The sequence below is a fragment of the Crocodylus porosus genome, unplaced genomic scaffold (assembly GCF_001723895.1).
Source record: "Crocodylus porosus isolate Cpor-Errol unplaced genomic scaffold, CroPor_comp1, whole genome shotgun sequence".
NCBI classification, from domain to species: domain Eukaryota; kingdom Metazoa; phylum Chordata; order Crocodylia; family Crocodylidae; genus Crocodylus; species Crocodylus porosus.
In genome coordinates, this window is record NW_017728911.1 from 24553310 (window position 1) to 24570474 (window position 17165).

The 17165-nt window shown below is 42.4% G+C and overlaps 1 protein-coding gene across 1 annotated transcript in view; it reads right to left on the reverse strand.

The window, feature by feature from the left end:
* The window catches only part of HOMER2 (homer scaffolding protein 2), a 66886-nt gene that overhangs the window by 18586 nt on the left and 31135 nt on the right, over window positions 1-17165 (reverse strand). Inside the window, exon 3 of the mRNA XM_019533169.1 lies at window positions 10823-10954. Coding sequence (XP_019388714.1) covers window positions 10823-10954 — 132 coding nt within the window. The remainder of the gene's footprint in view (window positions 1-10822; window positions 10955-17165) is intronic.

Here is a 17165-nt window from a genome sequence, read left to right on the forward strand (position 1 = left end):
CTCGTCCAGGTCGCTAATGAAGATGTTGAACAGCACCAGCCCAAGGACCGAGCCCTGGGGGACTCCGCTGCCCACACCATGGCTCAAGTCCCCACCCAGAAGTCTGGGAACACTAAATTAATTACTAGGGTGTCCCACATATACAAAAACATGTGCAACCAAAAACAGTGCAACCAAAATAGAGATTTAATACAGAAAACAGGAAAAAACATCAAATGCATTTCTTCCCCTTTTTCTTTTTTGAGGTTTTAAGGGATTAATATTGGGTGTTTGCTGGGCAGGATTTAGGCCTGGCAGTTTAAGCAGGGTTGGAACCTGGGTGTTTCTAATCCTGCCAGTTTTGTGCCGGCTGTAACCATTAATAAACTTGGTTTCTTTGGAGTTTCCCTGCAGCTTTCATTTCAGCAGGCCATCTCGTCTAGCCCAGAAGCGTGGGGTGTGTGCATGCTGTCTGGAGCCGCAGTTGCTCCCCACACACGTATACAGCCTCTCCACGGGAGCAAAGATTGTCATGCTACTATTCATCTGAGAGCACCGAGGGGCCCTTGCATCTCAAGGACCTGTGCTCTCAAGCAGCTTCCCCTGGTGCAGCACAACCTATCAAATATGTTGTGTAGTTAGTAACGTTTCACATTGCATTTGGGGTTTTTTCCTGTTTTCTGTATTAAATCTCTATTTTGGTTACACTGCTTTTGGTTGCACATGTTTTTGTTTATGTGGGACACCCTAGTAATTAATTTAGTGTTCCCAGATTTCTGGATGGGGACTTGAGCCATAGGTATAAATTTATGAAATAGCCAAAAATGTGAACCTGGCCCTTGTGTTGCTGACTGGTGCCTGGCATAAGGGTTACACTAATAAAAATGAAGGGACAGTTGCTGTAGGTTTGTCAGCTCCTCCCCCCTCCCCCCCAAAAAAAATTATTAGCCTTTTAAAGTTTAAGGATAAAAGATGTAAGTTTAGGTTAAGGGTTCTCAAATACTTTCTCATTTTAAAGGAAAAGCAGCTGAAGGAAAGAAAATAGAGCAATCAAATTAACCTGAGGGTGAGAGTGCAAGGAAAGAGAGAGCTGGTTAAGATAACCCTAATGGTAAAAATGGGATTGTAGGAAAAATGACCTTATGCTAAAAAAAGAAAAAAAAAAAGTCTCATTTTCTTATGACTAACTAAAACAAAGTTTTTCATTGCCATGCCACTGTCATGGGTGACTTCAATTACTCAGACAGACTGGGAGGAACCCAGGAGGCAGGCAGTTCCCTGATCATGAGTTTTGAGAGAGAAAGCAAGTTTCAGATGGTTCAGCTCTTCTCTCTCACTAAGTCTTCTTTATGGCTGCTGCAGTTCCTAGCTCCCCAGGGAGCCCAAGCCCCTCATCCAAGTATGTGATGCCAGTCACTTCACCCCCCCGCCCAGGAATGTATCCAACTCAGGTTACCTAAAGATAGGGTAAGGTATGTATCCTCTGCTGGGCCTGTCCTAACCAAATTATCACAGAGCAAAGTTTTTGGGGAGAAACAGAGGTAGCCTTCTGCCACACCACCTAGTTGCCAACCGTGGCTGAAACTTGCATGAAAAACATCACTGAAAAAATGTTTGACACTGGAAAGAAAAGTCATTTAAATACGAGTTTTTATTATTTTCTTTATGTATTGACTAAAAGGAATAGCCAATGTAGCATTTGATGGTGCAGGATAGACAAGAAAAAAAACAATTGTGAATAAAGTACAAGAACTCAAACATGAATAAGGCTACACTTCACACTAAAATTCAGGAATAGGTACAGAAGGAAGAACTGCATCTAAGAAAGAGACAATGGAGAGCCAGAGATCACAGGAAAAACACTTTCAGAAAGAGTTTACACATTTTGTTTAAAAGAAGAGAGGGAAAGACTGAGATGGATTAAAACAGGGGAACCCGACAGGAGACTGTCAGTCATCCATGAAATGAGATACTGATCTCTCTCACACCATACCTCTTAGAAAGGTCATCAAGGGGACATGACTACACCAGTAACAGAGCCAGATCATGCAGCTCTTTAATCCTTATAATACGTTAACAGGTAAATAATACCTTGCACTTCTATCACTGCCCATGAAATATTCCAGAATTCAATGAAATCAAGTAGGCTTGATTTAAAGCATCTGGTGTCAGCCACCACAGACAGTACATCAGGCTAGATTAGGGGTTTTCAACTTTTTTGGATCAGTGTACCCCCAGCAGCTGGACGTGGGGGGTTGGGGGGGTATGGTTGGATGTGGAGCGGTGGCAACCACCCTGTGTGAGCTTCCCCCACTCTGCATCTGGCCAGGTGGGCAGCGCCTGCGCAGCAGCGTGGGATGGTACGTGGCAGGACTCCATCCCCACCCGCCCATGCATACTACCCCCACCTCCGGCCTTCTCAAGTAACCCCGGGGGTTCGCATACCTCCAGTTGACAACCCCTGGGCTAGATGGGTCTGTTTCATTGTGGCAATTCCCATGTCCCTATGTTGCATGTAGGACAGATAAACTTACTCTGAACCCTGTCCTCCTCCATATGGAGAACACCGCTATCCAATGAAGAACAGGGTCTTGAATACAGTAAGTGCTAAACAGGCAGGGTATATTTCCATCAGTTGAAAGTGCAGCTGCGTTCAGGTAGGCACAGCTAAGCCAGCAGTCTTGAATTGTGATAACAGAGCAACAGCAGCACAGAGCATAGTGCAGGCTGCAAAACCCACCCAAAAAGCTGGGTAAATGGGAGTACAGCCAGTGCTGAGTTTCATGCTGCCACAGCTAACCTGCCACCAGGGCCTCATTAGCCGATACAAAGCTCAGGTATGCCTACAGAAGCGTCAGCGGCACAGCAGCACAGACTTGTTAGGGGTGTTTGGATTTTTCCAGCATTTTAGGAGCAATCTGCGCATACATGAACAGAAGGGAAATTTCCATTAAGCACCTGGACCATCTTAAGATTCCACTCAATGTGCATATACATGTGAAAAACAAATTAAATTTCAAATTTTAATTTGTGGAGGTTGCTGGAATATGGTTCATGAGATGCATACGGGCTTTAGAGCCTAGCCACCTTTTTAAAATTCAGCTGAAGCTGAGTGTAGGAAGAATGTATTCGGTGTTGGGATGAGCGAGTTATACATAAGTGTATATATGTAGATCTACAAAACTCATTAAAGCAACTGTACTATGTTTCATCTGTAAGTGATGAAGATCTAAAGTTCTCCATGTAACATATTTACTGCTGCTACTGTTATTGGATCAAAACATCTACAAGAGACAGACTATTTTTAACATCCTTTATGTTAACATTAGGCTTTACATTTGGGTATCTTCCATGTGGCTTATTGTTGAGTCACTCTCTTATAATAAATCTTATGTAGGAACATGCAAAATTCATGAGTCTGAGTAAACTAGGAACCAATATGAAAAGATCTGAAAAAATGGCTTGTACAAACCAACACTGTAATGGTCAGAGACAGAAAAATGAGAACTGTGAAGAGAACATTGTTAAGTTTTATACAAAAGCATGATTTAAAAAGACTAACTGAAGCCCCCATTCTTTAATGTATAATGAATAATAACTGCAGGCCAGCTACAGTTTATTTACTAAATTTGTTTCTAACAGTAAGATCAGTAAAGGACTTGTCTGCCAACTTAAAAAAAAAAAAAAAGTCTTCCACTTGAAATCTTACACCTCCATTTCTGGGAAATGTTTACTATAACTGAAATTATAGTAGAAGATTATGGTATTTATATTTTTGCAGGTTATTTTATGCACTCAGTCCGTATGGTTTTGTAGTTCCCTCTTTACAACACTTTACTCCTAGATACTGTATACATTTCAGACTTTGTTAATCTGTTTTTCACCAATGGATAGATGCATTTAGCTCTTGGGAGGTTAAAGCCTTTCATTTGACTATTCTTTTAACTATACAGTCATGATACCAGTGGCCTAAACTTCTGCCATATTTCTAATGTAACTGATGCATAGGAAGAAATGAGCCATTCTGACCAAGATAGGAAAGACCCCACGGCACCGCTTAGAATTAGTACATTACTGTTGTGTCCAGGAAGTCCACGCCTGCCTGCAGAATAATAAAGATTTATTTAATAAGAATTTTTGTATGTTGCATCAGAAACCAAGATCAATGGGAATTTTTAAAAAAACTGCACACAATTTAAGTGATAGGGGGCCATGGATTTTCTTAATTTATTTTTGGGCTTTTTGACTGGCACCCTTTCGTAGGTGGATATCGTAGCCTATGGCATAAATGGTTTGCAGTATCTCATGTGACTGCACATATTTTCTTAATATGTACATCCTAGTTAAAGGTGTGAATAGTGAACCTTGTGCCTGCTTAGTTGATTTCTAAAAAATGAAAAAAAGAAAGAGAAAGGAGTAAATGTATTTCTAGCAGGTCAATTATATTTTATTTTAAAAGTAGTAATATTTCAAAAAGTTGTCCTCCTCCTCATCTTTGCTCTCTTCCCTCATCCATCTTCTGCTATTCTGAATGAATTCTCTCAGGCTGGCAAAACTTTCCAAACTCATAAAAAGATGGAAAGAGGGCAGGTGGAAGAAGAAAGGAAAGAACTAATCACTGCTGCAGGTATGAAAATAAATGTCAGAGCTAGTCCTTGCTTCTGTAACAGATCATTAAATATATATAATACCCAATCACAGTGCTTTAGCCAACAGTGGGCTCTGGCTGTGATAAAGAATGAATTTATTGTTAGCAAGTCTTGAGAAGCACTTTTTGTCTCAGGATTATGCAGCATACAAATGCTACATTTGGTTATGAATCTTGCCCACAGAAATGTAATAGGGACTTGGACGTACTAATATGTCATACAGTTTGAATTATTTGAAGGTTATTTAAATCTGCAGCTAGTGTGTCACCTCAAAAACATTTTATTAGATCTTTTTACATTTGTACAGGCTTGGGTTTTAATTCCTGATTCGGTGTTACATTTTTATTTCCCCTCAGCACATACTGTGCTAGTGCCAGAGCTACAAAGCAACTGCCACCCTCAAAACCTGCCTCATTTACATTTACAGTAATTGCCTTTTTCTTTTCTTTTTTTTGCAAAGAACCAAGGCCATGTCAAATTCACCATCTGTGTTTTGTGGATGCGGCAGCATAATGGCCGAAGACACACAAGTGGCTCAGATGGACAGTTCTCCTTGATACACCAGTTGAAACACAACAAGTCTAATTTTTATTATCGAATGGATTGGCAAAAAAGTCAATACAAACAGAACAGCAAAGAGCTGGGTGAAAAAAAAAGGCCTGGAGAGTGCATAGGATCCCTTGCTAGGTTATTGCAACACAGTCGCAAAGGTTATACAGATCAACAGTTCAGAACTTACAGGCTGAAGGGAAAAAAAACCATTACCAGCATCTGTTAAGCTTCTTGACACAAGACAATTCACTCAGAAATAGGTCAAAAGTGCTGTATGCCAAGAAACAAACTGAAGCAGCACTAGAATATGTCTGTCAAACAGCCAGAAGGCCAGAATATCAGGATGTCGGCATTATACAACCAAGGGCTCATACACGCTGCTTTTCAACATGGCTAACAGGCTCAGGCCATAGTACCCTACTAGCATGGCTGTGCTGCTTCCAGTGCCAAACCCGCTTGTTCAGAGCTAGCTCAGCGCTGCATGATGCCACGCAGGCAAACCTGGAGGTTCCAAACCGGAAAGGTTTGGTTGCTTTTGCCACATGCACCGAAGTCTAAGTCAGGACCACACCTGCACATCCATCCTACAGGATATACAGCAGAAAACCAAGGACAGGGCTCTTTGTTCCTCAATGGAAGTCTTAAGTCAATGGATGCTGACTGCATCATAGCACAGGATTATTCATAGCCCACAGTTATTTTTTAAATCAGGCGATTGGAACAAATTAAAAAAAACAAAACAAACCCAAACAACTTTCTTATCAGCATTCCCCTATGTCACCTTTATGACAGCTGGCTAGCATGCAAAATGTGGGGAGTCCAGCATCTGGTTTTAATTAAGTCTACAGTGTATTTACTAAATTTGCTTCTAGCAGCAGAGACCAGGAAAGGAATCATCCAACTTCAAAAAATAAAAAAATGCCTTTCACTTGAAAACTTACCTCCCCTTCTAGAAAAAGGGAGGTGCACCAAGTGGTGAAATATATTTACATGCTCCACAGAGTTCTGTGTTACTTCACAGTGCTCTGCATGTAAGGCATTCTGCATGTATATACTGAAATTGAGACATTTGGAGTCTTCACTTGCATGCCCACTGTTGTTTTACACAAGTACAGAACTACATTTGTGAATGCAACTATACTAACTTCCCTTTAAAAACCTGTCTCTAAGATCACTCATGTCCTGGCAGTCTCCAAATAGGAAATGAAACTTGGACTTATGAAACTTTTCGGAAAAAAACCACCAGGAACTGCTGTGGGTTACCATATCAAACTAGATGGTCCATACTCCCCAAAACCATAAGCAAATTATGTAAGAAAAATCTAATAAAGAACCTAATGTAATTGTATTAGGAATATATGAGATGGCATAAGACGGAGTGGGCAATTATTTTGCCTGGAGGGCCACTTACTGAGTTTCGGTGAGCTACCAAGGACTGCACACAAGAAATCTTTGAGAAGATATCATTTCAACAAATTATAGATAAAAAACAAATTGTATACTAAAAATCAAAAATCTACTATAATGTATTTTAATTTTACTTCAAAAATATTTTTGTCCCGATTTATGTTTTCTGAGTAGTCTATATAGAGGCGATTATATAATAGCTCAAAATAAAGCTTTATTTATACAATAAAGTATATTGCGTGCATGGGTGGGGTGTATGTGAGAGGGTATGGGGAGTGTACGTGTGGTGAATGTGGGGGAGGTAGGTATGTGTGTATGTTAGGGGGTGCCAGTGTACCAGGTCCCGGGACGCAGCTGGGGGTAGGGGACCTAGGAAAAGGTGGGGGAAGGGGGGTCAAAGTTTGCCTGGGCTGGGCTGTGCAGTGAAGGTGTAGTGTCACCCCCTGTACCCAGTCCATGGCTGCTCCCATAGCACTCTGGATGGGGCTAAGCCCTGCCTGCTCCCACCAGGAACAGCATGCGCCATGTTCTCACCTGAGCCCACTGACAGACCCAGCCCGAGGCCAGTGTGCACAGTTTCCTGGAAGGGCTGCTCCTGGTGCGACTGCAGCCACCCAGGTACCCCTCGGCTCCTCCTTCCTCCAGCGGCTCTTCCTCCTCCTCCTGCCCCTGTTGCACCAGTCCAGGCAGCAGGTACCACAGGAAGCTGTGGAAATGCGGACTGGGCAGCTGATGCCCAGCCAGGTTGGGGGCAAAACTGCAGCCAGGTTGCTCCTGACCCAGCATGCAGGGTCCCAGCTCCAGCTCCTGGCCGCCTTCCACCCACTCCACCCACCAGGCACAATGAGCAGCCACCTGGGGGTGGCCAAATGAGTGGGAGGCAGCTGGGAGCTGGAGCCTCACACACTGGGACAGGAGCTGCTCGACTGCAGGTTCCTCTCTGCCTGACTGGGCATCTGGTGCCCAACACGCGTCCCTACACCTTCCCCACATTACCTGCTGCCTGGAGCAGTGCAACAGAGGCAGGAAGAGGAAGAGGAGCCGCTTCAGGTAGGAGGAACCGACCAGTGCCCAGGAGGCTGCAGCTGTACCAGGATCAGCCCTGCCGGAAAGCTGTGCATGCAAGCGGGGCCTGGAGCAGGTGGGAGTGCAGCCCAGGCTGCCCCAGGCAATAGTGGGCGGGCTCATTCCCATGCAGAGTGCTGCAAGCTAATTACAAATCAATTGGCAGACTTCTGCCCATGGGCTAGATCCAATCAGTTGGAGAGCCAGATCCAGCCCATGGGCCGTATTTTGCCCACCCCTTGCATAAGACAAAGTAACATTTTGGAAAAATACCTCCAGCCCAATAAGTCTTACAACTGCTGCCAGAAATAAAATCTAAAAAATACACTCCTAGCCCCTACCAGTTATTCACATTATACATTTATATCCTTTTGTATTTATTTTCATTCATCTATGGATCCATCTGCAGAACAGAAGTGATTTAAGAATATGGTCAGCTGTTTTAGTTCCACCTTAAATCTTTTAGTAAACCAACTCTCTTCACAAACACTTCAGTACCTAATAAGTGGAATTAATCTTTTGGAGCAGTTGATATTATCGGTCATGTTACAAGGCCTCTGCAAACCATACATTTATTTCTCAAAGGATGCAGATGCATGGACACTTTACAATGGTATAAAAGAGGATGGTGCTTCACAATAATTGCCCTTGTGCCCTCAAGCAAAGAAGATAGTAAATTGTTCATATATCAATCCTTAAATCTCCTAGCTTGGCCTATATCCATTTACTGTAACTATAAGCTGACATAATGCCTCTATAGTAGCAAAGGGCCCCACCTAATATATCTTGCGTTGTCTATAACAGAATTATCATTTTTTTAAATCTTATTCACAATGCCTTTGTCTTTTAGCTAGATCTCCAATTTCCCTCTCTAACCTCATGAATTGGATTCTATTACCAGAGATATGAACTATTCCAATTCTATCATCAAGCATCGATATAGCAGATTTTCATGTTAAAATTATACCTATACTAGTAGATGCTCTTCCAGTTTCATAAATAAATGTAAGTCCTTCCATCATAGTGAGGAAACCTACAAGTGTTGGAGAAGATATAGTTTCATAGTTTCTAGGGTCAGAAGGGACCTGAGTAGATCAAGTCTGACCCCCTGCCATGGCAGGAAAGAGTACTGGGGTCAAACGACCCCAGCAAAGTGTTCATCTAGCCTCCTCTTAAAGACCCCCAGGGTAGGAGTCTGCACCACTTCTCTTGGAAGTTGGTTCCAGATCCCAGCCGCCCATCTGGGATACAGATGTTACATATTGTAAGATATTTTATCTGCTGCAGGTATAAACTCATGTATGAAAGATTATCTGACTCCTGAATCCATTTTAATCCTTTTATACTTCCATTTGCTTACTTATTAGGACGAGCATTCTTCTCTCAGGACAGCTTAAGGAGGTTCCATATTAGTTTAGATAGGCAGGCTGAGGCAGGCTGGCTACACATTTGTTTTTAAGCTCTTCCGCTTCAAAATACCCTTTCTTGAAGTATCACTGTCAGGATCTCCTCCTTTTTTAATGGAAATGTTTTTGGGGGTTTTTTGCTTTATTGGGTAGATTAGTCAGTTAACATTCAAGAAGAATCAGAATCTTACCATGACATGGGTCTGGTTATCTCAATAGCAAGAACAATTTTACAAAAATTAATTGGATATATTTATAAAAACACAGTGTTGTGAAAACTGCATGAACTGAGCAAGACACATCTGGTAAAATAAATTTATTAAAATAAGTTCACCCAACTGACTAAAAGTAGTAAAGCTGCAACCATCAAGTTTTTGTTTTTACAAGAATAGTCAATCTTTGATGTTTCTGAAACTGGAAGCAGCTCCATAAATTTGAACTCTAGTAGCTCTTGGATCAAAACAAGAAAGGAATGCAATTACGGTACACAGGAATGTACAAGGACTTTGTGTTTAGTTAACTGATAAACCTTAATGCCAATAACAATTTGGCATTCATGCTTAAAACATCAGTTGTGTGTTGGAGAAGCACCTTGCTCTACTGCATGAACAAACATTCTTGCTCGTGTTCACTCGACAAGCTATTGGTCTTATCAGTGAGAGTATGTACTTTTAATCTGCTGGTTATTCATTACCAGAGGCTGGATATTTTACAAGCCTCCTGTTGTAATCAATCCCTGTTTTGCAGGCAACAGTAATATCTGTGTAAAGCACACATTCGGAAAGCTAGGACTACAAGCCTCTGCCTTCAACTCTGAAACCGCAAGCTTTTTCAAACTAAGGCTCTAAATATGAACTCACTTCTGTGGCTGCTAATAGTTGTAGTCCCCTTAGCGGTTGAGGACTGGTCAAAAGGTCAAATTCACTCAGATACACACCATTACAAGTCTACAGCCAAAGCTTTACATTCTTTACATGAAGGCAACTATGGCTTCTAGGATAATCGCATTAGTTGGATGTCACTGCTAAAATAATAAAGCAGAGACTGCATTACAGTACCTGTGCCAGGGGAGAAGTAAATATGTACAGGGTACCTAATTCTGGTATTTTTGGTGTTTTAAGCAGGGATGGCCAATCTGATACATGAGTGGCGCACAGCACATCGGGAAGGGGACAGGCAGCATAGCAGCAAAACAGGAAACTGGACACAGAGCACAGGGATGGAAGCAGGGAAGGATGCAGAAAGCAGAGCAGCAGATTGGGCAGGGGAAGGAGACTGGAGTAGCATGTGGCAAGTGTGCAGGGCTGCTTTACTACACCTGCCCAAAAAAGCAATCCACACTGCTTAAGAGCTTCACTTTGTAGCCTTAATACTCTTTCAATGTAGTTTTCAGGTGAAATAAGCACAAAGGTCGGGAATAAATAAAAGATGCCAATAAACTGCTTACACTACCTGAAAATACTAAAACTTCCAGCCATGCTGGGCAAGGAAACTTAAAAAAATGCTAAGAGATTTTGAACCCCCTGCCCCACACACATGCAAGCCCCAACAATTAACTTATAATGTGTAAACCTTCGGTGTGTGCTGTATATACAGCCACAACTTAGCTAATAGACAGACAACTTGCAAGGAGACAATCTATAGTCAATCAATTGAAGAAGCCTCTAATTTATAGGAGATTCCTGCCAGATGAGCTGCTACAGTGCATATGCCACTCAGTTCATTAAAACCACAACAGCCTTCTTAGAAAGCGAGTCCAGTTACCTTTGTCAGGTGCTGCTCAGAGGAAAAGCCCAAGCCAAATACAGTGTTTGCTCTGCTGTCTGCCCACTGACCAAATTTCTGTGATGTTTTAGTAAAGGTCATATTCGGAGTGATTGTGCTGTTTATAATCACCTGTTTAAAAAAAAAAAAGTTAAACAAAATTAGATACAAAAGATATCCTAGCAGTTTTCTTAATAATGATACACATTTCCAGCCTAAATCTGGCATTTCTGCATCTATGAAGAATTTTTTCGGCTTATGAAAGCCAGGGCCAAAGGGTGCTCAGGCAGGGTGCTGGTTGAGTGTAGCATTTGGAATTTAGGAGTGAATAGACAGTAGGGATCCAGCCTTCCACCAGTTCGTACCTTGTGCAGCCATTCACAAGTGTTAGCTGGGCATAAAGCACCATCATTATGCTAACTTTTAATGCTCATTCAGCTCAGGCATAAATGACTATAGAATGAGCTAGATAGACAGTTGTGAAGCAGGCATTAGGGATGGGAAGAATATAATCTGTAGGAATTATTATACGATGCAACATCAAACAAAAACAATCTTGACTGCCATTTATCTCCTACATTCCTCAACCAGTTTCCTCCCACAACAGCTCCGAATGCTTCTCTCTTTTGCTTCCCTATTGCTCCTTGCCTCATGTTCTCCTCCTCCTTGGCTTTCTCAGCTCTCTCCTTCTTCCTCTGTTAGAGGATGCGCCCTATCCAATGGGTTGTTCTCACTCTCTCTCCCCATATGTCCCCTGCACTCAGGCATTAGACTCCTCCAACTGAAACACCAGGCATCTTCTAAAGGCAGGTAGAACGTGTTTTCTTCAGGTCTTTGCTCTGCTCTCACCCTGACACATCAGGCAGAAGGGAAAGCTGATCTAGAGGTACAGCAGGAGCAAATCCCAGAGAAGGGAGCCCCAAATGTGTACCATATCAACAACCCTGGACAGACTGCTTACTGTCAGACTCTTCCAAGTGATCTGGGGGAGCTGTAAGAGCAAGCTCATCACAGAAAATGGTACCCTCTTCAGAAGCTCATCAGGTTGATTAGATTTTACTACATGAGTAGGAACCACTGAAAGCAATGAGCATCTCAAAATCAGGTACTATTCAACAAGAGAAAAGCTAATACAATCAGGCTTCAGTGATAGTTTGTTAAAGGACCTGGAACGCACATAACATACCATCTTACTGAGGGGCATTAGAGACATACCAGTTTGCTAATCAAATATCGTAATTGTATAGAAATAAAACTTACTTTTTTGCTGCTGAACACTTCCCCCTCCCCTGAAAGTGAATGTGTGCACATCCTTTTAGCAGAAAAGCTTCCTTTAACAATGAACACTATTATGTCCAATATGCAAATTATGCAGTAATTAAGTGAAATCTACAGGACAGTTTAATTAACATGATCAGAAGGTATCCTGGCAACACCATTTACTATGTACTCCAAGCAGAATTTTTTTCTAAACTATCATTTACATTTAGGAAAGGGAAAATTGTAGTTTCCAGGAGAAAATATTATTTCTCTTCTTCCCCTCTCTTCTTAACTTATGGCCTTAGGACTAGTGCTCCCATTTCTTCTTTATAAGCCATTCAACTTTAGTCTTTCCTTCTTTTTACAGTCTCCTTGTTCTGACTAAAGGATTTTCATAAGTATGTTTTGCCTTATTTTATCGCATAAAACTGAGACCAAATTCAATGTAAAAAAGCAGAGCACAGCAATATTGATCCAAGCGGGAACCAACCAAGCATAAGATGTGTTTGAAAATACTCTTCTTTCTGCTTTGGCAAAAGGATCAAGACTGACCAGACCAGGTTGATGCCACCAGTAGAGTTTGTTTTGTTTTAAAGGATCGCGTGAGAGAATGTGGAAGGCATTTAATAGTAAGCAGTAGCCAAAATGCAAGGGGTATAACTAATTTTTCCACAGCGCTTTTTTGAATTACTGACTTACGTTTTTCCCTCTGCTAGCACTTCAGTCCCACTGAAAGGAAAAAAGCAAACAATTTATAATCACAAAATCATAGGGCTGGAAGGGACCCTGGAGGATTATCGGGTCCAGCCCCCTGCACGAACAGGAAAGACATCTGGGGTCAGCCAATCCCAGCCAGGAGACGGTCCAGTCTTCTCTTGAAGACCTCTAAGGGTAGATGACTGCACCACCTCTGGGGGAAGCTTGTTCCAAAATGTGGACACCCTAGTTGTAAAGAAGTTTTTCCTAATGTTCAGTCTGAAACTATCTTCCAGGAGTTTGTGGCCATTGTTTCTAGTTTTCCTCCAGGGCTCCCTGGTGAACAGTTGTTCACCAAGCCCCTGGTGTACGCCTCTGCATAGAAGAGTTTGAGATCCCTCAGCCTCTCCTCATACAGCTCGCCATGCAAGTCCCTGATCATGTGGATGGCCCTTCTCTGGACCCTCTCAAGCTTTAGCATGTCCTTGTTGAAGTGCAGCTCCCAGAACTGGATGCATTACTCCAGCTGCGGCCACACCAGTGTTGAGTAAAGTGGGAGAATCACTTCTCTGGATTTACTGGAGATCCATCGATTGATGCATGCCAGAGTTTTATTGGCCCTAGCGGCTACTGCATCGCATTGCCAGCTCACATTCATGCTGGGGTTTATCCCTTTCATTTGTAGTGCTGGTCAGGTTAGCAATGCCCAGCCAGTAGGTGTGCTGAGAACTTGGCCAATGGGCTTTTCACCCCCTCATCCAGGTTGTTGACAAAGATATTGAACAGCACTGAGCCAAGTACTGACCCCTGGGGTACACCACTGCCCACATCTCTCCAGGACGAGTCCAATCCATTCATATGGACTGTGGCCTACCCTGCAACCAGTTTTGCACCCACTTGATGGTCCTGCAGTTGAGCCCAATATCTACCAATTTTCTGATCAGTACCTTATGGGATACCAGGTCAAAGGGTTTCTGGAAGTCGAGGTATACGTAGCCAACCACTTTTCTGTCATCCAGGTAACGAGTCACCTGATCATAGAAAGAAATGAGGTTTGTCAGATAAGACCTACCCACAATGAAGCCACATTGGCTGTCATTCAGTATCATGCCTTCTGCAAGTTTGTCACATATAGCCTCTTTGATGAATGCTTCTAGGATTTTCCCTGGAACAGAAGTTAAGCTAATTGGCCTGTAGTTTCCCAGGTCTTCACGCTTCCTCTTCTTGAAGATGGGCACAACACTGGCCATCTTCCAGTCCTCTGGGATTTCTCCATAAGCCCATGATTTTTGAAAGACCTTTGAGATTACTTTGGCCAACTCTTTCAGCACTCTTGGGTGGAGTTCATCCGGTCCTGCTGGTTTATATATGTCTAATTTCTTTAACTGATCATACAACAGTTCTATGGCAGTGATGGCAATGGTGTCAATCCCGCCCTGCTTGTTCTGTGCGCTACCTGGCATGTTGTTCCCCTTAGGCTTGTGAAAGACTGAGGCAAAGTAGTCACGTTCCGTTTTTTTCTGAGTGGTAGTGACCAGGTATCCCGAGGCATTGAGCGGCAGCCCTACACTCCCATTAGTTTTCCTTTTACTCCCTATGTAGCTAAAGGAGGACTTTTGTTGTCCTTGATTCGTGTAGCTAGTTTTAGCTCGGTTTCTGCCTTAGCTTGCCTAATCTGTTTTCTACAAACGCAGGCCATTGTCAAGTCGTCTTCCTCAGAGGCTGTCCCAAGCTTCCATGGTTTGTATGACTCCTCCTTTTTCTGTAGGAGGGCTGCAGCTTCCCTGTTTAGCCAAGAGGGTTTTTTGACCCTTCTGCTACTTTTTCTCCATAAGGGAATGGATTTTCTCTGAGCCTTAAGGATTGGATCCTTAAGGAATGACCATTCTTCTTGTGCTCCCTTTACCTGTGGTCCTTGGTCTCTCAGGGCATTCTCTACAAGTGACCTGAGCTTATTAAAATTTGTGTTTTTGAAGTGTTAGACTTGGAGCTTGGTGTCTGTTTTGTCAGCCTTGCGACGGACAGTGAACACAATGATTTCATGGTCACTATAGCCTAACCTGCCATCTATATTTGAGTTGGTCACCAGGTCGTCCCCTTTGGCCAGGACCAGGTCAAGAACTGCATTGCCTCTAGTTGGCCTGTGCACCTCCCGAGTCAAAATAGCTCTTCAGTGCTGGTCAGGAAGGGTCGTGATCAATCTGAGCTGGCCGAGCACTCCTGCCAGGAGATGTCTAGGTAGTTGAAGTCACCCATGACAACCATGTCCTGTGCAAGCGTGGCCTCTGTTAGTTTATGGGCAAATGGTAGATCGAGTTCCTCCCCTTGGTTAGGCAGCCTGTAGTATACACCTGCAGTCAGGTCTCTCTTGCTGCACCTCCCCTGGAGCTTGACCCAGAGGGTTTCAGGCTAGTCTTCTTTGGGGCCAGCATCGGCCTGTAGAGAGGTGTACTGCTCCTTTACATAGAGGGCAACACCCCCACCTCTCTTCCCTACCCGATCCCTTCTGTGGCTACACTCCAGTCATGAGAAGAGTCCTACCAGGTCTCCGTGATCTCTACTAAATCATAGTGCCAGTGGAAAGCAGGAGGACTGGTTCTTCCTGCTTGTTCCCCATGCTTCTGGCATTGGTATACAGGCACCCAAGTCCTTTTACTGAGGTCACTGGCCGCCTGTTGCATTGAAGAGGAGCTGTTTTCTCAGTTCCCATAAAAGTGGCTTGCTTAGTTTCATTGCCGATGGAGCTTTCCTGTATATTGGTCCCCGAATAGGCTCCAGTTAGCATTTCCCCATTCCCCTGCAACCTTAGTTTAAAGCCCTAAGAGATAGGCCATGCTGGCCGAGAAAAGGGACTTTCTAAGGAAAATCTCCTATTAGAAAGCAATTAGAAAAAAAGCTAAATGTAATTTAAGATATCAAAGCTACTTCATCTAAATATGTCAAAAGACAAATAAGATAAAATGCTAAGGACTATCTTAGTGATTGGTATAAACGACAAAAGAAAGATGCCACCATGACGATATGAGGCTGAGTAAGCGAAAGTATTATCACCACCAGTTGAAAGCCATGGTAACAAGACTGTTTCCCAATTGCTTAAAAAGGTAAGTGTTGTATTTTAAAATAAAGGTAATCAGGACTCTTAGTAGAGATGATTCATAGCTGGTATGAACTGACTGCCCAGAGGAGTTTTCCATCTATTAACTTCTCTGTGAAATCCTATGAAATATGAACTTTCATTTCTACCCAGGAGAACTTTTACAACCTTTTCTCCAATGCCTGATGAAGGGTATTTGTGCCCAAAAGCTTGCAATTAAAGACTTTTTTTTGCAAAAATCTTGTTGGTCTAATAAAAGATATCATTTATACTACAAGTCCTGGTTGCCTTTTCCTCTAGACCAATACAGCTACAACCTGGATACCTGACACATGGAAGGTATTTTAAAATACATATTTTTAAATAAAACATTTATGTTAAGTGGTTCAACTGCCAAATTAAAACAAAATGTTTTAAGTGCCAAGGTTTAATTTATAATTGGAAATGTAGAAACTTGTAAAATTTAAAATGATTAAAGTTGTTTGGAGTTTTTTTTAAATTCCACTCAGCATCTCAAGCTGGGCTTCTGAAGTAAAACATTAATACAACGGTATCCCTGGCAGAGAACAGGGGATATAGATACCAATAAATTAGTCCTTTAAGGTGCTTTGAAAACTCCATCAGAAGCTACTTCGAAAACTTCATCATAATGTCATCCAACTATAAACAAAAACTGGAATTTAAACTGTGTCAACCACGATGTGGCACTTAAATTACAAAACAATATTACAAAATAAGCAATAAAGTCTATGAGTGGTAAAAAAAACAACAAACCAGTGACACCTGTTTGGAAAGGAAATGCAAAAGGATATTAGGTGACAGCTAGCAATTTAACCTGTTAAAGGTTTATTTTCTGAAGCCAGGATACAAAGAAAGGTTGGAGAGCAACTTGACATCAAGAAATTGACAGTTCATCTGTCAATTTATAATAAGTAGCAATTAGCAAAACTACCAGGGATCTGGCACTGTGTTACTTAAGTATTGATTGATGGAAGGGGAAGTAAGGTTTCCATTTGTTCATGAGAAAATGAGGGAAAAAAGGTGTAGGTGACTAAACTAAAAGTGTGCTAAAATATATATATGCCCACACACACACACACTTTCATAGTTTCTAGGGTCGGAAGGGACCTGAGTAGATCATGGCAGAAAAGAGTACTGGGGTCAAACAACCCCAGCAAGGTGTTCATCCAGCCTCCTCTTAAAGACCCCCAGGGTAGGAGCCTGCACCACTTCTCTTGGAAGTTGGTTCCAGATCCTAGCCGCCCTGACTGTGAAGTATCGCCTCCTGATATC